General features: G+C 36.6%; 1 protein-coding gene across 1 annotated transcript in view; it reads right to left on the bottom strand.

Annotated features, from left to right (window-relative positions):
- The window catches only part of LOC129280175 (plexin-A4-like), a 50,815-nt gene that overhangs the window by 11,390 nt on the left and 18,082 nt on the right, over nt 1–21,343 (bottom strand). Inside the window, exons 14-25 of the mRNA XM_064112104.1 lie at nt 21,127–21,241; nt 20,426–20,559; nt 14,690–14,866; nt 13,927–14,026; nt 13,253–13,489; nt 4,488–4,676; nt 3,503–3,728; nt 3,085–3,227; nt 2,430–2,551; nt 1,890–1,955; nt 1,264–1,338; nt 749–815 (exon numbers count right to left, since the gene is read on the bottom strand). Coding sequence (XP_063968174.1) covers nt 749–815; nt 1,264–1,338; nt 1,890–1,955; nt 2,430–2,551; nt 3,085–3,227; nt 3,503–3,728; nt 4,488–4,676; nt 13,253–13,489; nt 13,927–14,026; nt 14,690–14,866; nt 20,426–20,559; nt 21,127–21,241 — 1,651 coding nt within the window. The remainder of the gene's footprint in view (nt 1–748; nt 816–1,263; nt 1,339–1,889; nt 1,956–2,429; nt 2,552–3,084; nt 3,228–3,502; nt 3,729–4,487; nt 4,677–13,252; nt 13,490–13,926; nt 14,027–14,689; nt 14,867–20,425; nt 20,560–21,126; nt 21,242–21,343) is intronic.

Raw genomic sequence — 21,343 nt, 5'->3', positions numbered from 1 at the left:
TTAAAGGTTTCCACAAAGGAATATTGCGAAAGCCATTTCCCCCCTTATGTATTTATTTGTTTTTAAAATTTCTTATGTATTTCTTTGTTTTTTCAATGGAAATTATTACAGACCATTTAACTAAATCAAACCCTAAATTGATTAAGCAGACCAATTAGAACGAAAAATAATCACCATTTTATGAATTTCATCTCCCATTACATAGTCTTTGTACACAAAGTATAAAAATAAGCAATTTGCGGCATGACATTGCCTCGTAAAAATTCACGTGACGTCCAGATGCTATACCCGTATGTCGCGAACTTGGTCTCAAAAGTTGCGCAATACTTAAAAAAAAAAGTCATAACATTTGCGGCGCTGTCTTCTTGTGTGTCGGAAATATCTTGCGAAGAGTCGTGGGGGGGGGGGGGGGCATCATGCCCCAGTCCTTTTAGGGTTAAACCATGAGATATGCATCGAAATTTGATGTCTAGTGTGAATAATGATTGAGTTATGTCCATTTTCTGTGAATGGCGGCCATTTTAGACGCCATCTCGAATTACGGAAAACCCCCTTAAAAGGATTTTTGAGGACTATTAGTATGTTATTCTTGGCACGTTCCTGGACCTATCCTGAAAAAAAAATCAGCCGGTTACCAGAAATTTCCATGTTAAACCTTATGCTCATTGCCTGGTTTGAAAACGTTAAAAAGACAGTTTATAAACGACCATGTTTAAATTCATTTAATAATGTTGTTCATTGTAACTACCTTGAGGTATCGATACATGCAGATTGCTATCCAGTTGGAGAGGAGTTTTTCAACGATTGTCTCATTCCTGAAAAAAAATCTCAATAAAATGTTTGAGCCAATTCCTTTTTGTAAGATAAGATATTCATGTACATCATCGATTATGTGCTCCTCTGTAAAGATGTTGTTCCTTCTTCTCTTATTTTCACTTTCTAAGTGCATTAGAGACGTAATGTTATTACTGTGATATGCGCTTTAAGCAATGTTTATCATCATCATCATTAGGGAACAGAAAACTCCTTGATGGTAAATCATATTATTATGATTGAAATAGGCGATCTTGCATAACCTTTCAGCTTTACCATCTCTTGATTGAAAATTTTACGAGTTTCGAAATAATAACGCTTACTGTTGGGCAACAGATAAAGGGATTATCTGAGAATTATTATAAAAACACATATTAGTTATATTCAAATTAATGTATTGAGTAAATACCGTTCTATTCATTAAATATAACGCATTGCAATGTTTCAAACCTCCTAAAGAGCGATTTAGCTCTTCCGCTCTCTGCACCTTCCTCGATGCATTCTTCCAACAACTTGAAGAGAGTTCTGAAATGTAATATATATAGGTTATCATTTTGTGTGTAGAAGGAAAATAAACATTCAGTTTAAACAGAAACCGTAAAAGTGTTCCTATTGTATTTCTCACAAGTTATTAAATGATCATGAATTCATATACTCGTCGCAGCAAATACTCTCCCGATTATTGATTGTAGCACGGTTGTTTCTAAATCTTACAAAGTCTTTAAACATCTCTTTGCAATTTATCTGTTAATTCTATTTTTATCACGATTATACGAATGTACGTTGTTCATTAGAGTAAAATTCGAGTAGAAGAAAAATGCAAAACTTTACCTTCATAATGCTTTACGCTATTAGTTGGCAGAACTCGATACACGTTAAATCCTTATTTTTTCGATAGCAATTTTGTTTTCTCATTCTTTATGGGTTAACTACTGGTTAGAACAAAAGTATTGGGAAAAGTGCAATATTCGTTATTTCTTTAAATTTCTAACAGAAATTCCGCAGGGGGGGGGGGGAGAACAGTCACACCCTTTTCAAAGTAATAAGAATGGATTTGATACTTATAACACACTTACTCTGTGAAATATCCAAACTTTCCTTCTGTAATCAATACGGTGGTTATAAGAGAGGCAATGTTGACCCTGCGGTAGATTAAAAGAAAAAAAAAAGGAATATACGTATTTTAATAGACGTTCTACAGTTGTAGCAGTATGTTTGCATCTTTTTTTGTTTTGTATTACTTTGAAGTTTCGTCACAATAAACAACAAATAAATCAGCTGTCGGCCTTACATATCAGCCAATACTTTTGTAGACAATAAATCACATGTATTTGTTAATGTTTTTTTGTGCATATTTGATAAGCAAAGCCTTGTACAAAGTTTGTTGACAAAGGCATGGTCATGGACCAGGACTTTATTTCGAAATTGTTAATCTGCATTGCAATTCGTACCTCGTTATCAGTGTTATGCAGGGTAAACGACGTAACTATGCAATCATTTAGGTTTACATGTGCATATGCCTTCAAATTGACTTCTTTAATTACTATGTTGTACATTTTACTTCCCGAGAGTTTATCCATCAAACGATGTAATTTTTGATAAAACATATTTCGAACCTATCTCTTCGCTGCGTTTTCCTTTGTTCCTCAATATGTTTGATGTAGTTGGTCAAGAAGTCTGGATTACTAAGGTGCCTTGAAAACATGATCATCGCTGTCTCAAGATCAGAGTTCAAATACTATAGAAAGAAAGTGGACATAATCCAATATTATCATGTGAAATCATTTCTTTGAAGAGTTTTGATTACTCTTTTATTTTCATTGTTACGATAAGTTAATCTTCAAAATTGTAAAAATGGAGATTGAGTCATTCGTCACCGTCCATAGCAACAGTTTACTTCAGAATCTGGTGTTGCAAGGACTGCCACTAACATATGATAAATCATCTGCTTATGAGCATGTTAACGTTTAAGATCCATATATGAACTTAACAACGACCAACGTCCCCATGCAACCCCATGACTAAAGGACGATGAAACTTTCTTTTTGTATCCTCACTGTTTTCGTGAGGTAGTCTCTAGACACCTAAACACGTTAAAGACTTCCCTCGCTACTGTTTAATACTTATTAATAAATGATATAATTATTGTTTTTATGAAGTGTTCCACGGCTGACTTAATCCATTTTTTGAAGTTGGAAATCTCACTGCAACGAAAGTCATGTCTACATCAATACTATTAAAATAAATAATAGATTGCCTGACATGTTTTACCTCAGGGTCTGTGGTTGGTGGAAGAATAGCCAAGCCTGCAAAGAGCATATTCTTTAAGTAATCCAGTGCATTCGCAAATGGTACACCAAGATGACCGATTTGCTCCTCTACTTCAGACATGTCAGTCTGTAGTTCATGAAAAGCTAGACATTGAGAATAAACGAATATGATCAATACGAGTATTTGACTCCTATTTTATGCAACTTATCATATTAATTATACAGCCATATTTTTATAGGGGTACCTCAGGTTGAAATGACATGTATTGAATAAAAAGAGGGGGAAAATACTACAAGGTGAAAACCCATGGAACTGGAGGGAGGAAAGGAGACTTTGTTGAATTGAAAAACATTTCCACCATTTTAGAAAAGAAACAGAAATCAAACAACGCTATATATTCTTTAAAGAAGCCTTGTACCTGTTTGCACTCGACCTTGGATCTTCTTCTCTAACATCTCAATCTCACGGACTTGTTTGCTTATATTCTGGTGACTTCGTCTGTAGAGAATGACGCCTACCACGACAAGGACAATGATGACGAACACAGCAACACCAAGTACAATACCGACAATGAGACCAACGTTAATGGTTGTCGTCGAGTAATCTACGTAGCCAGGATAGAATACCAGATTTCCATGGAATACCTGTACTTGATTTGAAAAAAAAAATAATTGTTCTCTTTTAGATTTGATATTTTGTAGTCTTCTAATCTTTGAATCTTGTGATAAATGTATGCATGCATAAACCGGTAAGGTTTATACGTGTCATGCTTACAGCCGAGAATTTTAGGTATGTAACGAGAATTTGGCATGTTTGAGTATTCGTTTTATAAATAAATATATGGTAATAATAATCATGCATGCTTATCTGTCATTCAATGAACTGAGGCAAAACACAATCAGCTTAAAAAGAAAGGACAATAGTGTTGAAGCAGCAATGATATGATAATGATGATATGCTATGCTACAACGCCTCCTACAACATGTACAAGCTACTGATCAGGGCATGAAAGTACTTTTTGCGTTGCATATATACTTTTCTGCATTTGATCATGATGATGATCCACAGCATGTATATTGCGCCATATATCTGTTAAAAGGATTCATAGGCGTACGCTCATCCAACAAGTTAATTACTGCACATCTGCTGAAATAAGTAAGTTTTGAGGGGCGGTTTAAAAAGTTTTGACTGTATTTATCATGATGTTTTGCTATCCAGTCTGTCATCCAGATATGTTTTACAGGTCAATTTCAGTTGAGTATGTGGTCTGAGGGAAAGCTCTGAATTGTTACATTCAGAACATTAGAAATATAAAGTCAGTAGCGCAACGTGACATTATAGGGTAAACTGCCTTTTGAGTGCAAACGTGTAACATGTGGGACTGCCTATAAGTAACGACATACCGTGACAGCTGGTAACCCTTGAGTAGGTCCGGGTTCAACTGTTCCATTGATGTTACCAGGTTGAGGCTTCTTCTCCGGTAGCTGACATCGTAACACATCAGTCTCAAGATCATCTACATCACAGACATCATCAGGACCTATCAAAACTGTGACATCATCTTCCGTGCTGGCTAAGTTAAGGTTCATTCCCTAAAAAAAAGGAATAAAATATGTGAATAGTGCGTTGATGATCAATTTATGTTATCCGTCGCTGATCAATTTCTAATATAAACGCATTGAGTAAAATGTCGCACAGATAGATGTACATAAAGTAATAGGAAAATAAGCGATTTTGGATCATAATATTCAAATAGTTATGTGTATCCAAGTTTGGTCCGGCAATAACTTTTTTCGCGTGGGGCGAAGCCCAAACATGCCCAATGGAAAAGTGGTCGCATTCACGTCACTGAGGGCCCATAGTTTCACCAAGCCTCTGATCGAAGACCGTGTATATTTGGTTAATATTCGTCATCGGTATTATCATAAATACAACAGATAGTAAATATTATAGAATGGGTGTCATGCATAGTATTGACGCATGACCAGCCATACATCCGGTAAAATTGCCATGGTCCGGTAATTACTTATGCATAGTAAATTTACCGGATGCTTGGCTAGCCATGTGTCGGTAAATACTTGATATGCATGTTGTCAAAAAAAATTTAGCCTTAAAAAATTGTATAAAACAAATGATACATAGGTTCGTTTGTGCATCGGTATATGACTAGTGAGCATGCGGTAACTATAGAAACTAGTCTAAATCCAATCGGCTGCGCCTCGTTGGTTTTAACAGTTCCATAGTTACCTCATGCTTACAAAACCTACCGATGAACTCACACCTGTGTATCGCTTGTATAATAAAAAAAAGGGTGATCCCGGCCTTCGAGTGTGATATTATTAATGGAATTTAATAAAGTTAGTAGCTCACTGCGTGTACGCGGACACTGTTACAAGATCTCCATGCGATTGAGTTTTAATAAGCCACGCCCACCAAGCCGTAAAAGTTTTTTTTAAATTATTATTATTTAATACGGCTCGGGTACTTTTCCTGTATGCTTTACGGCAAGAAGTCGCGATTCTTGGCATTTTGTGCAAATTTTGTGACATTTGTTGGAACTGCATGTATCGCAGGGGGGGGGGGGGGGTACTCGACCAAAAAAGTAGTAGGTCTGTGCCGCGGGCGAGACAAAAAACGGATCGCCTGCGTGTGAGTGCGTATTCATCCTTATGGAACGTATATACGTGCATGCAGCTAGCCCGCCGGCGGCGAAATTATTTTTCCCACCGAGTTCTGGACCAACATATGAATATTCATGACTTGCGTCTTCGGATTACGAGTACGCATGCGCGTTTGACCGAAGGAGTGTGTTTGAGCGTGTGTGTATATTTGAGGGTGGGTGCGTGTGTGCGTATGATAAAAGAAAATCGGACAATAAACTAATCTTCCTAACTTCAGTTTTCGCATTATTTTAGAACATACAGTGACTGTATTACAGTCTCACGCATTGTTTTGTCATAATATTTAAGATTATGCATGATGACACCCCGGGGGCGAAATTATTTTTCCCACCGAGTTCTGGACCAACATATGAATATTCATGACTTGCGTCTTCGGATTACGAGTACGCATGCGCGTGGACTCTGCCTCGACCAGTGCTGGTCGTTTAAAGCATTCACGTTCAGTTGCTCAGAATGAATATTAGCATCGTCAAATTACCGGTACTCTTACATAGTTACATATGCCTTATATATATCCAATTCTTAAACACTTTTCAAACTAGCTGCCATTAATGGCAAGACATGTGCTAGGCTAGGGCTCGCTTAGGCTAGCGCATTAACTTTACCTCAAATCTGGACCTGTCTAATGCCTAGTACTAATCAGTGTTGTAGTGTCTTGGCCTTGAACATTCAAGCCTTGGCCTTGGCCTTGAGGATTTTGAGCCTTGACATTTCAAGGCATTTTCAAGGCATTTTGTATTATGTACTTTCATTTGTTTTATAAGTAATTATAAATGTTTCAGTTGTTTTTTTTATATTTAATGACACTATAATGGTCAATACTACCAGTCACCAGTAACATTAGCAGCAGCAGCAGTAGTAAGTGTACTAGCAGTGTCATCGATTGTAATTGTCACCATTATCAAGAATTTTCAAACAAAGAATACATCAGTTATGAAAATTAGCATTATGTATTGGTAATGTGTTGTAATCATGACTAATGATGATAATGACAGTAAATAATAATGATCAAGATCAAGATAATAGTGCTTTGATGACAATAATAAATTTGACATCTGACTGCAATTTTGACAACAATTTTCGTACTTTAAACATAGCTAACTCTAAAGCACGATAACAAGGTTGATTTCTATTCCATTATGATTTTCCTTGTATTATTTTCTTTGGCCAACAAGAATGTTTTAAGTCTTCATGATATTCTGAAAAGATTTGGTAAACTTGAACACAGTCTTCAATTTTGTCATATCCAAATGGGTTATGTCAATGGCATGATGAGCCAGAAACTTTGAGGGGCCAAGCATGGCATATAGAGCAAAATTTCTGTCAAAAAAAAGAAGAAAGCGATTGAAGCGAGCGAGTGAACAAAATTTGTCCCCCTCTTTCTATAGGAAAAGCTAATTTTGCGATAGATTGTTTAAAAAATAATATCACATTTACTCCATCTTTTCCTTTCCCTTCCCCCCTTATCTAAGTGTATTCTTGGTGGTGGAACTTCTTCTTCTCTCTATCTCTTTTCTAAATTGTATATTTGTTTTGGGTCAGATTGACAAAACAAAGGGGGAAAATGTTTACCCCTTTTTAATCATATATCGTTCAACAGTGAATTTAATTTCTCTACAGTTTCAAGGAAATAAACAACGTATTTGTTTTTGTGTCAATATGGTTTCAAGAAATAATGATTAATAAAAAAAAAGTAATTGAATAATTAATTATTATTAATATTATCAACAAGTATTAATGATGGCAAGACATGTCCTAGGCCGCATACATTCGTAATTCCGAAGCTTCGTTATTCCGAAGGTTCGGATATTCCGAAGGTTCGTTATTCCGAAGGTTCGTATTTCCGAAGGTTCGTAATTCCGAAGGTTCGTTAGTCCGAAAAAGAAATGAGGTTCGTAATTCCGAAGGTTCCTTAGTCCGAAAACGAAGTGAGGTTCGTAATTCCGAAGGTTCGTTAATCCGAAAACGAAATGAGATTCGTAATTCCGAAGGTTTGTTAGTCCGAAAACGAAATGATTAACGAACCTTATTTCGTTTTCGGACGAACAAACCTTCGGAACAACGAACCTTATTTCGTTTTCGGATTAACGAACCTTCGGAATAACGCCACAAATGTTCGGATTAACGAACCCTTTTACGTTTTCGGATTAACGAACATCGAGGTAAAGGCAATTTTCGTGTTTCGGAATTACGAACCTTCGGAATAAAGAACCTTCGGAATTGCGAAGTGTAACCGTGCTAGGCTAGGGCTAGCTTAGGCTAACGCATTAACTTTACCTCAAATCTGGACCTGTCTAATGCCTAATACTAATAGTAATAGCCGACTAATGCCATGGTTTAAAACTTCGAACCAAATTCCGAACTTTACGTTTGATTTTATTTAACATGGTTTAATATTTCTAGTCCGTATACAGAACCAGTCCTAGATCTAAAAAATATCTTTTTTTTTTGCTTGTCAATTTTTTTTCAGCTAAGAAATCCTTAATTTGGGGGGGGGGGGAAGACGGGGATCAAGATCACTGACGTTAGTTTGTGCCTGACGTTATAATACGTTCCATGCAATGCAGTGGCGTAGCTAGGATTTTGTTATGGGGGGGGGGGCACTGGGGGTCCTTGCTTTTTCGGGGGGGGGGGGGCCACCGGCCATTTTTTCCGGTGTGTGTGTATGTGTCACGAGGGCGGATCGGACTTTCGCCAATAGGGGACGGGGCCCGAAATTATTTCACCTATGTTTTCCCCGATCAGTCACTTCTTAGTTTTATTTTCATAAAACAACATAAACATGAAATAATCTCATAAGCCTTATAAAAAGTGTGAGCGCAAAGCGCGAGCTCAAAAATTTGTGATATTCCAACCTGAAAACTGGACACTCTAAGCATTTTTTTTTGTGAACGGGAAGAGAACGAGTACAATAATTGATGCGAGTGCAGGAAGCCAGCCAAAAATTTGTGATATTCCAACCATTAAGCAACATTCTATACATTTTTGTAACCATGAGCAGGATTAGTACTGTACTAAACAATAATTGATGCAAGCACGATTCAAAATCTGTGATTTTCGAACCTAAAATTTATTATGTTTTATTATTAAAGAAGGTATATTTCTTTTTTAAAAAGGGCATATTGCATTTAATTTTTTTTTTTTGGGGGGGGGGCTAGAGAGCACAAAACGCAAGTTAAAATTTTTAAATGCTTAAACTGAAAATGAGTCATTTTTAGGACTCTTGTCAGCTTTCTTTTTTTTTTCTGCTTACAACCACTTTTAAATTTCAATTCTCATTTCTTGTATCTTCTATACTTATTTTACCTTAAAAAAACAGAATTAAGAATACTAACAAAATAAAGTTATATTCAAAGGATATAAAGTAAACAGGGCGCACCCCATACCCTTAGTTGGGAGAGGGTAAATCTTAATTATTTCTTTAAACAGTTAATCAATCATTAATTATTAATACTTGTTGATAATATTAATAATAATTAATTATTCAATTACTTTGTTTTTATTAATCATTATTTCTTGAAACCATATTGACACAAAAACAAATACGTTGTTTATTTCCTTGAAACTGTAGAGAAATGAAATTCACTGTTGAACGATATATGATTAAAAAGAAGTAAACATTTTCCCCCTTTGTTTTGTCAATCTGACCCAAAACAAATATACAATTTAGAAAAGAGATAGAGAGAAGAAGAAGTTCCACCACCAAGAATACACTTAGATAAGGGGGAAGGGAAATGAAAAGATAGAGTAAATGTGATATTATTTTTTAAACAATCTATCGCAAAATTAGCTTTTCCTATAGAAAGAGGGGGACAAATTTTGTTCACTCGCTCGCTTCAATCGCTTTCTTCTTTTTTTTGACAGAAATTTTGCTCTATATGCCATGCTTGGCCCCTCAAAGTTTCTGGCTCATCATGCCATTCACATAACCCATTTGGATATGACAAAATTGAAGACTGTGTTCAAGTTTACCAAATCTTTTCATTCTTGTTGGCCAAAGAAAATAATACAAGGAAAATCCTAATGGAATAGAAATCAACCTTGTTATCGTGCGTTAGAGTTAGCTATGTTTAAAGTATGAATATTGTTGTCAAAATTGCAGTCAGATGTCAAATTTATTCTTGTCATCAAAGCACTATTATCTTGATCTTGATCATTATTATTTACTGTCATTAACATCATTAGTCATGATTACAACACATTACCAATACATAATGCTATTTTTCATAACTGATGTATTCTTTGTTTGAAAATTCTTGATAATGGTGACAATTACAATTGATGACACTGCTAGTACACATACTTCTGCTGCTGCTGATGTTACTGGTGACTGGTAGTATTGACCATTAGTGTCATTAAATAAAAAAAAATGAAACATTTATAATTACTTATAAAACAAATGAAAGTACATAATACAAAATGCCTTGAAAATGCCTTGAAAATGCCTTGAAATTTCAAGGCTCAAAATCCTCAAGGCCAAGGCCAAGGCTTGAATGTTCAAGGCCAAGGCACTACAACACTGATTAGTACTAGGCATTAGACAGGTCCAGATTTGAGGTAAAGTTAATGCGCTAGCCTAAGCGAGACCTAACCTAGCACATGTCTTGCCATTAATGGCAGCTAGTTTGAAAAGTGTTTAAGAATTGGATATATATAAGGCATATGTAACTATGTAAGAGTACCGGTAATTTGACGATGCTAATATTCATTTTGAGCAACTGAACGTGAATGCTTACGACCATCACTGGTCGAGGCAGAGTCCACGCGCATGCGTACTCTTAATCCGAAGACGCAAGTCATGAATATTCATATGTTGGTCCAGAACTCCGTGGGAAAAATAATTTCGCAGCCCGGCGGCACGGCCGCCGGGTGCGCTAGCGCAGAGGCGATGGTCGGACAGCGCTTTGCGGCCGCTTTTCACCAATATTGCGGCTCATTGTAGCAGATCAATACGGCCGGAACGGCGTAACGGAAAACATGCGAAGCTTTGGAGCGGATTTCTTTCTTCTTTTTCCTCGATAAGAAGAAAATGCTATGCTTTGCAGCAGCTTTCTTTGTTCTTTTTCTCAATAAGACAAAAATGCTATGCCTTGGAACGGAAATTTGAGTGTAAAAATGGGGGTCCCCTCCGCGGCACATACCCACCATGCATTATATACCGAGTGCCCCCCCCCCCCCGGCATGTATCTTTGCTGACATGACGAGGTTTAGACCAATCACCGGTTTAGATTATTATTATGACGGATACAACAAAAAATATATAGAGGTCTGACGTCACGCAACAGCATAGTTAAAATATATTTGGTCACATGATTCGATTTAAACCAATCACTATAATATGATAGGATATATGTAGGATGTAATGTACTATATCGAGCAGTCGGCCTAGATTCCAGTCAATTAGCTTGTAAATAGTCGCTGTTCATTTGGGACAATTTTTATTTCTGTAGCATAGTGGCATATTTGCCATACATCGTGCTATCTATCTGTCTTTAATAATATATCTTTCAATATTTCATATTCTTATGCCTTGCTATCTCTCTGCATTTGTCTTTATTTTCATTTTTCTATGCTATTTCAATCATCTCTTCATACTCACATGTAGTCATGTTGAGACAGTATAAGCTCTTCAACAGGTACCAATATTAATCCATCATAGTCATCCCCAACAAGTCCCCATTTTGTTTACAAATAAACCCCTTTGTTATGATCTTATTCTTTACTATAGGCCTTAAAGCTCCCCAATTTCTGGTAAACCTTAGTTCAAAAAGTGCCCTCTTTGTTCCCCTACACCAATTGCCCACACTATGAACAAAGTACTTTAAGACATAAATATTGGTTACTGGTACCAATGAAGCTTTACCTAGAACCTATATTAATGAGCCTTAACTAGACAATCTAATTGAAACATGCACCCCAGCCTTCCTTAAACTTGACCAATGAAAAGTGTAGTTTTATTTAAGTCACGCCCTTCAGCAGATATCCCTGTCCAATTAGATTTGAGTTTAGTGAATATGTAATTAGGTATAAAAGATGACCCCAAGCTAGTTTTCCTCACTTGGACACCCCCACCTGGACCCCTCACTTGGCGACCCCCTTTACTACCCCCTCCTTGATGCCCCTCTCTTGGACCCCGATCTAGCCAACCACCCTGCACCTTCGCCCATCATCGTCATCATCATCAAATATTCTCTATATTTTAACTAACTACTAATATATTTGGATCGAAGAAGTTCGTCAGACCGACAGAATATTATTTCGTGCAACATAAAGCGGACTGCAACAAAGAAAAGTACATTCCAAGTATTTCAAACAGTTGGCAACTGGAAATCTTCATTCCTATTGCTATAACCTATCAAGTTCTTCAAAGTTTGCATCAACGTCTTCATTTATTAAGCTCCGGTCCTCGTCCTTGTCCTTCACTGCTCCTGTCGTCGTCGTCGCCCCATCGTCCCCGCTCTTGTCGTCACCTCATCAATCCAGTCCTTGTCACCTCAACGATCCAGTCACCTCATCGGTCCAGTCATCGTCATCGCCATCGTTCAAGTCATCGTCATCGAATCGTCCCTGTCCTCGTCATCACCCCCGTCAGGAAAGTCCCCGTCAACAACTGAACTGTTTTGTAAACTTGCGATCGCGTATGTAAGTGGCCACTTAATTTACTAACATTTCCTCCATTACTAATTCCTCTCCTCCCCATCTCCCTCGTAAAATTTGAACGCTCATTCTAGTTGAGTTTGGATAATATGTCATAAAATATATACAGTGAGAAGATAGATGAAATATAATAGTTATTCGTCGTTATAAGTTTTGTTTGATTCAGTGACAGTTCTGAGGTCAGAGAATTAATTATAAGTATATGACATCTTATTTCTATTGTGTTCCAGCGCTTATGTTTGTTGCATTACTTTATAATTTGAAATATATATTCTTATTTGGTGGTCATTGAACTAGCCCCTAATCCAAGTTGGAACTCAGCGCTAACAGACCTAAATCCTGGTTCCGTCTCGGTATCCCAAACTCACTGCATTTCCAGTGAGGGACAGGTGCGTAGGGGTTAGATTTCTTTATGTATGTGTTTGACCTGTTACCTAATATACCGCGCAGAGCGATTGCATGGTTGTGTCGAGTATCTGCAAACTGTTGAAGTACCCCAATTCTCTGTAAAGTGGTGTGCAGATTGATGACCGAAATAATTTGGCAATCCTCAAGAAACTTTTCATTTTAATACCTTTTATATATTTAACCGAACATCAAAGAACATGGATGCGGGACAGTTCTCATAAGAGGTCTCCAAGTTTAGAGCCATCGAAACTAATCTTTAGTGGAAAGAGCATTATCAGTGTTTTGTGAACAGTGTGACTTCAATGGATCAATGGGAAACTCGGTACAACCAAAAACAGTGGCAATTTTATTAGAAATTCGTAACGATCTATTGATATTGGCTTATACATGTTATAGAAAATTCCCGAGAAGGTCAGACTCACTTCGATCTCAAGTCGACTGTTTCCGCTTTCATAGATTCTGTCTGATCCACCAAAGCTGTAATAGAGAGGGTCTGAGTAGTATTCAATGAGGCCGCCATCGATAATGTATCCATCGAAGTCAAAGGCCAGATTTGCCTCTATTGTGTCATTTACTGCTCGTCTTCTTCTGTTAGGTATGACGTCATCAGGGAAACTTGGAGTAGGACAAATAAGAAGAGTATCCGTTCCATTGCACTCCTGTGTGATTCAACAAAACAACAGCATCAAAACTCCATAGAGCTTGATTGATAACCGGAGCAAATTGCCATGATCTAATTAATGTTTCGCAATCGTTCACTGATTGATCGCGATTGTCATAAAACAGGAAAGTTTGAATCGTTATAGAAACCTCAACAATTATGGCAACAACATACACACATGTCCAAAAATAGAGTCATTCAATGAACATTACGAAATGTGGACGTACTGCGAGAAAACAAGAGCATGGAGAAGTCTGAATTGTAGAATAATATGAACGTTTTTTAGTTTTCCTTTATACTTTTATTTCTTGACTTATACTGGGAGTTGAGACGTGTGGATCACAGTGATTTCTCTTCAAGCACATGAGCTGTGAAGCTTAACAAAATATTAACACACACACTCAAATCTATTTTATGATTGTTTGCGTAATATACCTCGGATCTGGTGGCATTCGTCGTGAGTGAAGTAACGAGAACCCTAGGCTCCTGGATCAGATCAAATCTTTCTCCCGTTACTTTGATATCAATGCCTCCTCTGTATTAAACCAAAGGAGGGGGAGAGAGAAAATAAAACACAAATCACCTACAAATCTTTGTAAAAAGGAAACTTACATCAGTAAAAAAAAATTAAAAAAAATCCAATGTCTTCATTTTTTGTATTAACGAAATTAATGGATTTTTAAAGTTCGTGTGTCATAATTTCTTATTTTATCATTTCAATCTAGGTATCACACGTTCATTTCTAAAATTATTCTTTATAATACGTGTAATCATTTTTTCAAATCTTCGTTTTGAATGTTGTATATTTTACTAATGGTCGGATATATGAATGATGGAGAAACAACTCTAAAATAAAATCGTATCAAATGAAAATATAATAATTTTTATTATCAATCTATTTTTATTGCTAGTGTAATGTGTTATCAAATGTAATCATTATTAGTATTATTTTCATCATTATTTTCATATAATAATAATAATAATGGTAATAGTCAGTTCTTGTATAGCGCATAACACATTATGAATAACGTCTCTATTCGCTTCCAAAGGACTTGAATATTATTACTCTGGCTGTAGCTCAAGCAGCCTCTCCAGCGCTCGGCATTTCAAGGAATAAATTCCTGTCAGGTACCCATTCATTATTACTAAAATCATTATTGCGAAAAATATATAAAAAGACCACGGAATATATACTTACGACAGAATGGATTTGTGCGTGCCTATATTCATTATTACCGGGTTTACTTTGTAGGTAAAGCTGTAATCCTCAAACATTCTTTCCACTTCATCAAATGACATGATCAATTTTGCAGAGGTTTCTTCAGTATTGGTTATGCCGCTTGTAATACAAGTCATCGTCGAATTTTCGAACTTCCTGAAAGATTGGAGCAAATCGGTTAGGTAAGTTAAAGTCGTAAAAATTACTTTGTTCCAATCTGAAAAGTAATGTATTAAGTATTTGACTGGTAAGAGGTAAAGGTTATTGAATTTCCGATAATTTCAACTTCACTATCCAAGAAAGCAATTTTGTTGATCAACTTTGGAATGCCAGAGTGCCTACGGTTCTTTCAGCTTGGTGAGCGTGGAAGAGGGGTTAGTCTGAAGTTTGACCGAAGGAGTGTGTTTGAGCGTGTGTGTATATTTGAGGGTGGGTGCGTGTGTGCGTATGATAAAAGAAAATCGGACAATAAACTAATCTTCCTAACTTCAGTTTTCGCATTATTTTAGAACATACAGTGACTGTATTACAGTCTCACGCATTGTTTTGTCATAATATTTAAGATTATGCATGATGACACCCCGGGGGCGAAATTATTTTTCCCACCGAGTTCTGGACCAACATATGAATATTCATGACTTGCGTCTTCGGATTACGAGTACGCATGCGCGTGGACTCTGCCTCGACCAGTGCTGGTCGTTTAAAGCATTCACGTTCAGTTGCTCAGAATGAATATTAGCATCGTCAAATTACCGGTACTCTTACATAGTTACATATGCCTTATATATATCCAATTCTTAAACACTTTTCAAACTAGCTGCCATTAATGGCAAGACATGTGCTAGGCTAGGGCTCGCTTAGGCTAGCGCATTAACTTTACCTCAAATCTGGACCTGTCTAATGCCTAGTACTAATCAGTGTTGTAGTGTCTTGGCCTTGAACATTCAAGCCTTGGCCTTGGCCTTGAGGATTTTGAGCCTTGACATTTCAAGGCATTTTCAAGGCATTTTCAAGGCATTTTGTATTATGTACTTTCATTTGTTTTATAAGTAATTATAAATGTTTCAGTTGTTTTTTTTTATATTTAATGACACTATAATGGTCAATACTACCAGTCACCAGTAACATTAGCAGCAGCAGCAGTAGTAAGTGTACTAGCAGTGTCATCGATTGTAATTGTCACCATTATCAAGAATTTTCAAACAAAGAATACATCAGTTATGAAAATTAGCATTATGTATTGGTAATGTGTTGTAATCATGACTAATGATGATAATGACAGTAAATAATAATGATCAAGATCAAGATAATAGTGCTTTGATGACAATAATAAATTTGACATCTGACTGCAATTTTGACAACAATTTTCGTACTTTAAACATAGCTAACTCTAAAGCACGATAACAAGGTTGATTTCTATTCCATTAGGATTTTCCTTGTATTATTTTCTTTGGCCAACAAGAATGTTTTAAGTCTTCATGATATTCTGAAAAGATTTGGTAAACTTGAACACAGTCTTCAATTTTGTCATATCCAAATGGGTTATGTGAATGGCATGATGAGCCAGAAACTTTGAGGGGCCAAGCATGGCATATAGAGCAAAATTTCTGTCAAAAAAAAGAAGAAAGCGATTGAAGCGAGCGAGTGAACAAAATTTGTCCCCCTCTTTCTATAGGAAAAGCTAATTTTGCGATAGATTGTTTAAAAAATAATATCACATTTACTCCATCTTTTCCTTTCCCTTCCCCCCTTATCTAAGTGTATTCTTGGTGGTGGAACTTCTTCTTCTCTCTATCTCTTTTCTAAATTGTATATTTGTTTTGGGTCAGATTGACAAAACAAAGGGGGAAAATGTTTACTTCTTTTTAATCATATATCGTTCAACAGTGAATTTAATTTCTCTACAGTTTCAAGGAAATAAACAACGTATTTGTTTTTGTGTCAATATGGTTTCAAGAAATAATGATTAATAAAAAAAAAGTAATTGAATAATTAATTATTATTAATATTATCAACAAGTATTAATGATGGCAAGACATGTCCTAGGCCGCATACATTCGTAATTCCGAAGCTTCGTTATTCCGAAGGTTCGGATATTCCGAAGGTTCGTTATTCCGAAGGTTCGTATTTCCGAAGGTTCGTAATTCCGAAGGTTCGTTAGTCCGAAAAAGAAATGAGGTTCGTAATTCCGAAGGTTCCTTAGTCCGAAAACGAAGTGAGGTTCGTAATTCCGAAGGTTCGTTAATCCGAAAACGAAATGAGATTCGTAATTCCGAAGGTTTGTTAGTCCGAAAACGAAATGATTAACGAACCTTATTTCGTTTTCGGACTAACAAACCTTCGGAACAACGAACCTTATTTCGTTTTCGGATTAACGAACCTTCGGAATAACGCCACAAATGTTCGGATTAACGAACCCTTTTACGTTTTCGGATTAACGAACATCGAGGTAAAGGCAATTTTCGTGTTTCGGAATTACGAACCTTCGGAATAAAGAACCTTCGGAATTGCGAAGTGTAACCGTGCTAGGCTAGGGCTAGCTTAGGCTAACGCATTAACTTTACCTCAAATCTGGACCTGTCTAATGCCTAATACTAATAGTAATAGCCGACTAATGCCATGGTTTAAAACTTCGAACCAAATTCCGAACTTTACGTTTGATTTTATTTAACATGGTTTAATATTTCTAGTCCGTATACAGAACCAGTCCTAGATCTAAAAAATATCTTTTTTTTTTGCTTGTCAATTTTTTTTCAGCTAAGAAATCCTTAATTTGGGGGGGGGGGGAAGACGGGGATCAAGATCACTGACGTTAGTTTGTGCCTGACGTTATAATACGTTCCATGCAATGCAGTGGCGTAGCTAGGATTTTGTTATGGGGGGGGGGGCACTGGGGGTCCTTGCTTTTTCGGGGGGGGGGGGCCACCGGCCATTTTTTCCGGTGTGTGTGTATGTGTCACGAGGGCGGATCGGACTTTCGCCAATAGGGGACGGGGCCCGAAATTATTTCACCTATGTTTTCCCCGATCAGTCACTTCTTAGTTTTATTTTCATAAAACAACATAAACATGAAATAATCTCATAAGCCTTATAAAAAGTGTGAGCGCAAAGCGCGAGCTCAAAAATTTGTGATATTCCAACCTGAAAACTGGACACTCTAAGCATTTTTTTTTGTGAACGGGAAGAGAACGAGTACAATAATTGATGCGAGTGCAGGAAGCCAGCCAAAAATTTGTGATATTCCAACCATTAAGCAACATTCTATACATTTTTGTAACCATGAGCAGGATTAGTACTGTACTAAACAATAATTGATGCAAGCACGATTCAAAATCTGTGATTTTCGAACCTAAAATTTATTATGTTTTATTATTAAAGAAGGTATATTTCTTTTTTCAAAAGGGCATATTGCATTTAATTTTTTTTTTTTGGGGGGGGGGGGGCTAGAGAGCACAAAACGCAAGTTAAAATTTTTAAATGCTTAAACTGAAAATGAGTCATTTTTAGGACTCTTGTCAGCTTTCTTTTTTTTTTCTGCTTACAACCACTTTTAAATTTCAATTCTCATTTCTTGTATCTTCTATACTTATTTTACCTTAAAAAAACAGAATTAAGAATACTAACAAAATAAAGTTATATTCAAAGGATATAAAGTAAACAGGGCGCACCCCATACCCTTAGTTGGGAGAGGGTAAATCTTAATTATTTCTTTAAACAGTTAATCAATCATTAATTATTAATACTTGTTGATAATATTAATAATAATTAATTATTCAATTACTTTGTTTTTATTAATCATTATTTCTTGAAACCATATTGACACAAAAACAAATACGTTGTTTATTTCCTTGAAACTGTAGAGAAATGAAATTCACTGTTGAACGATATATGATTAAAAAGAAGTAAACATTTTCCCCCTTTGTTTTGTCAATCTGACCCAAAACAAATATACAATTTAGAAAAGAGATAGAGAGAAGAAGAAGTTCCACCACCAAGAATACACTTAGATAAGGGGGAAGGGAAATGAAAAGATAGAGTAAATGTGATATTATTTTTTAAACAATCTATCGCAAAATTAGCTTTTCCTATAGAAAGAGGGGGACAAATTTTGTTCACTCGCTCGCTTCAATCGCTTTCTTCTTTTTTTTTGACAGAAATTTTGCTCTATATGCCATGCTTGGCCCCTCAAAGTTTCTGGCTCATCATGCCATTCACATAACCCATTTGGATATGACAAAATTGAAGACTGTGTTCAAGTTTACCAAATCTTTTCATTCTTGTTGGCCAAAGAAAATAATACAAGGAAAATCCTAATGGAATAGAAATCAACCTTGTTATCGTGCGTTAGAGTTAGCTATGTTTAAAGTATGAATATTGTTGTCAAAATTGCAGTCAGATGTCAAATTTATTCTTGTCATCAAAGCACTATTATCTTGATCTTGATCATTATTATTTACTGTCATTAACATCATTAGTCATGATTACAACACATTACCAATACATAATGCTATTTTTCATAACTGATGTATTCTTTGTTTGAAAATTCTTGATAATGGTGACAATTACAATTGATGACACTGCTAGTACACATACTTCTGCTGCTGCTGATGTTACTGGTGACTGGTAGTATTGACCATTAGTGTCATTAAATAAAAAAAAAAAATGAAACACTTATAATTACTTATAAAACAAATGAAAGTACATAATACAAAATGCCTTGAAAATGCCTTGAAAATGCCTTGAAATTTCAAGGCTCAAAATCCTCAAGGCCAAGGCCAAGGCTTGAATGTTCAAGGCCAAGGCACTACAACACTGATTAGTACTAGGCATTAGACAGGTCCAGATTTGAGGTAAAGTTAATGCGCTAGCCTAAGCGAGCCCTAGCCTAGCACATGTCTTGCCATTAATGGCAGCTAGTTTGAAAAGTGTTTAAGAATTGGATATATATAAGGCATATGTAACTATGTAAGAGTACCGGTAATTTGACGATGCTAATATTCATTTTGAGCAACTGAACGTGAATGCTTACGACCATCACTGGTCGAGGCAGAGTCCACGCGCATGCGTACTCTTAATCCGAAGACGCAAGTCATGAATATTCATATGTTGGTCCAGAACTCCGTGGGAAAAATAATTTCGCACCCCGCGGGGGGGGGGGGGCACTTACATTGACGAGTGGATACCATGCGCGACCAAAAAACACGTAAAAAGGATGTCTTTTTTTACGATAGGGCACGTTACGTACGTAACGTGATAAGGGTGTCAAAAACACAAAAATAATGAAAAAAGGGTATCTATTTCGCAAGGAAAATTACGTGTTTAGGGTCGAATTCGCGGGGATGATAAAACAAAATTCAAATGTTGTATAAAGGATGTCCTTTTTGCCCCAACACTTCGTGTTTAGAGTCCGATTTGCGCGAGGTGTAGAAGGTGGGGTTGTACTAAACCATATAAGGTAAAGCCGACGACCGAATGACCCGGAACAATAAAACATTCCTGTACTTGTTTAGGGGTTCATTTCAGGGAACATTTGCCAAGAGTATCGTTTTGTTACCAATACTTGTTAAGGGTAGGGTTTCACACGCCAATACTTGTTAAGGGGCGCATTTTCAGAATATGGAAATTACGTGTTTAGGGTGCTTTTCGAGACCCCATGGTCGCGCATGGTATCCACTCGTGAATGGAAGTGCCCCCCCCCCCCGGGATGACACTCACAATTCGTTGCATTGTGCTGCTCCGAATCTCGCTTCGATGATTCTTCCTGTGTTTAGGTACATTCCTGCAATGGTGACCCGGGTCCCTCCCGCTGCCTGTCCCTCAGTGGGGCTAAACCCCGAGATCATGGGATCCTGTAATCAAAAACATTAGTGGAGGTTTAATTACCCATGGGATGCGAACATTTATGTTTAGAAGAACAGAAACAAACAAAACAAAATGGTCTCCAACAACTGTGTTGGAGCAGTAGGACATGTAGGAGATGACCGACGTGTTGTTGCGTCTTTATGCACAGTTAAATAAGTTGGTTATTCCCAAGTGGCGTCCCATAATATTATACCTTATTATTTTTGCATTTTTTACAATGAGCATGAATGGCATTTCCTTAATCCATTGAGGAATTTTGTATGGCACCCCAGATAAAGAATGTAGACCTATTAGGCAATAAAGAAAATGTGCATATTAAGCATGTTTTAAAGTATTGTGTGATTGAACAAAACCTTTATCATCAAATTAGAACGCTATGAATCTAGTTGATTCAATGTTTCATTTTTAGCTCCACCGAATTGTTTTCAATAACTGCCCAACATGTGTATTCGTAAAACAAAATGCTAGGTTTACTAACAAAAATTTATTAAAGCGCTTAGTATGCTTAGTGTTATGAACAAATTACAATATATAGTTCCTTTGAATGCACTGACCCTATAGTGGAACCGTTCAATACTGTTTCCGGTCCTAGTCTCACTACCAGACCATATCTTAATCGCGATGTGTCCTGATGTTACCGCGGGAGATACCCCAGTTAGGCAACTTACACTGAAAAGAGAGACGGTGTGTCATTTGATAACTTATTTACATATGAAACTGATATGTGTACTCAGACAAATAATATTGCATATATTCTTTTATACTATGTTC

Source organism: Lytechinus pictus, chromosome 17 (assembly GCF_037042905.1).
Source record: "Lytechinus pictus isolate F3 Inbred chromosome 17, Lp3.0, whole genome shotgun sequence".
NCBI lineage: Eukaryota > Metazoa > Echinodermata > Echinoidea > Temnopleuroida > Toxopneustidae > Lytechinus > Lytechinus pictus.
This window is presented reverse-complemented; position numbering and strand designations above follow the sequence as displayed.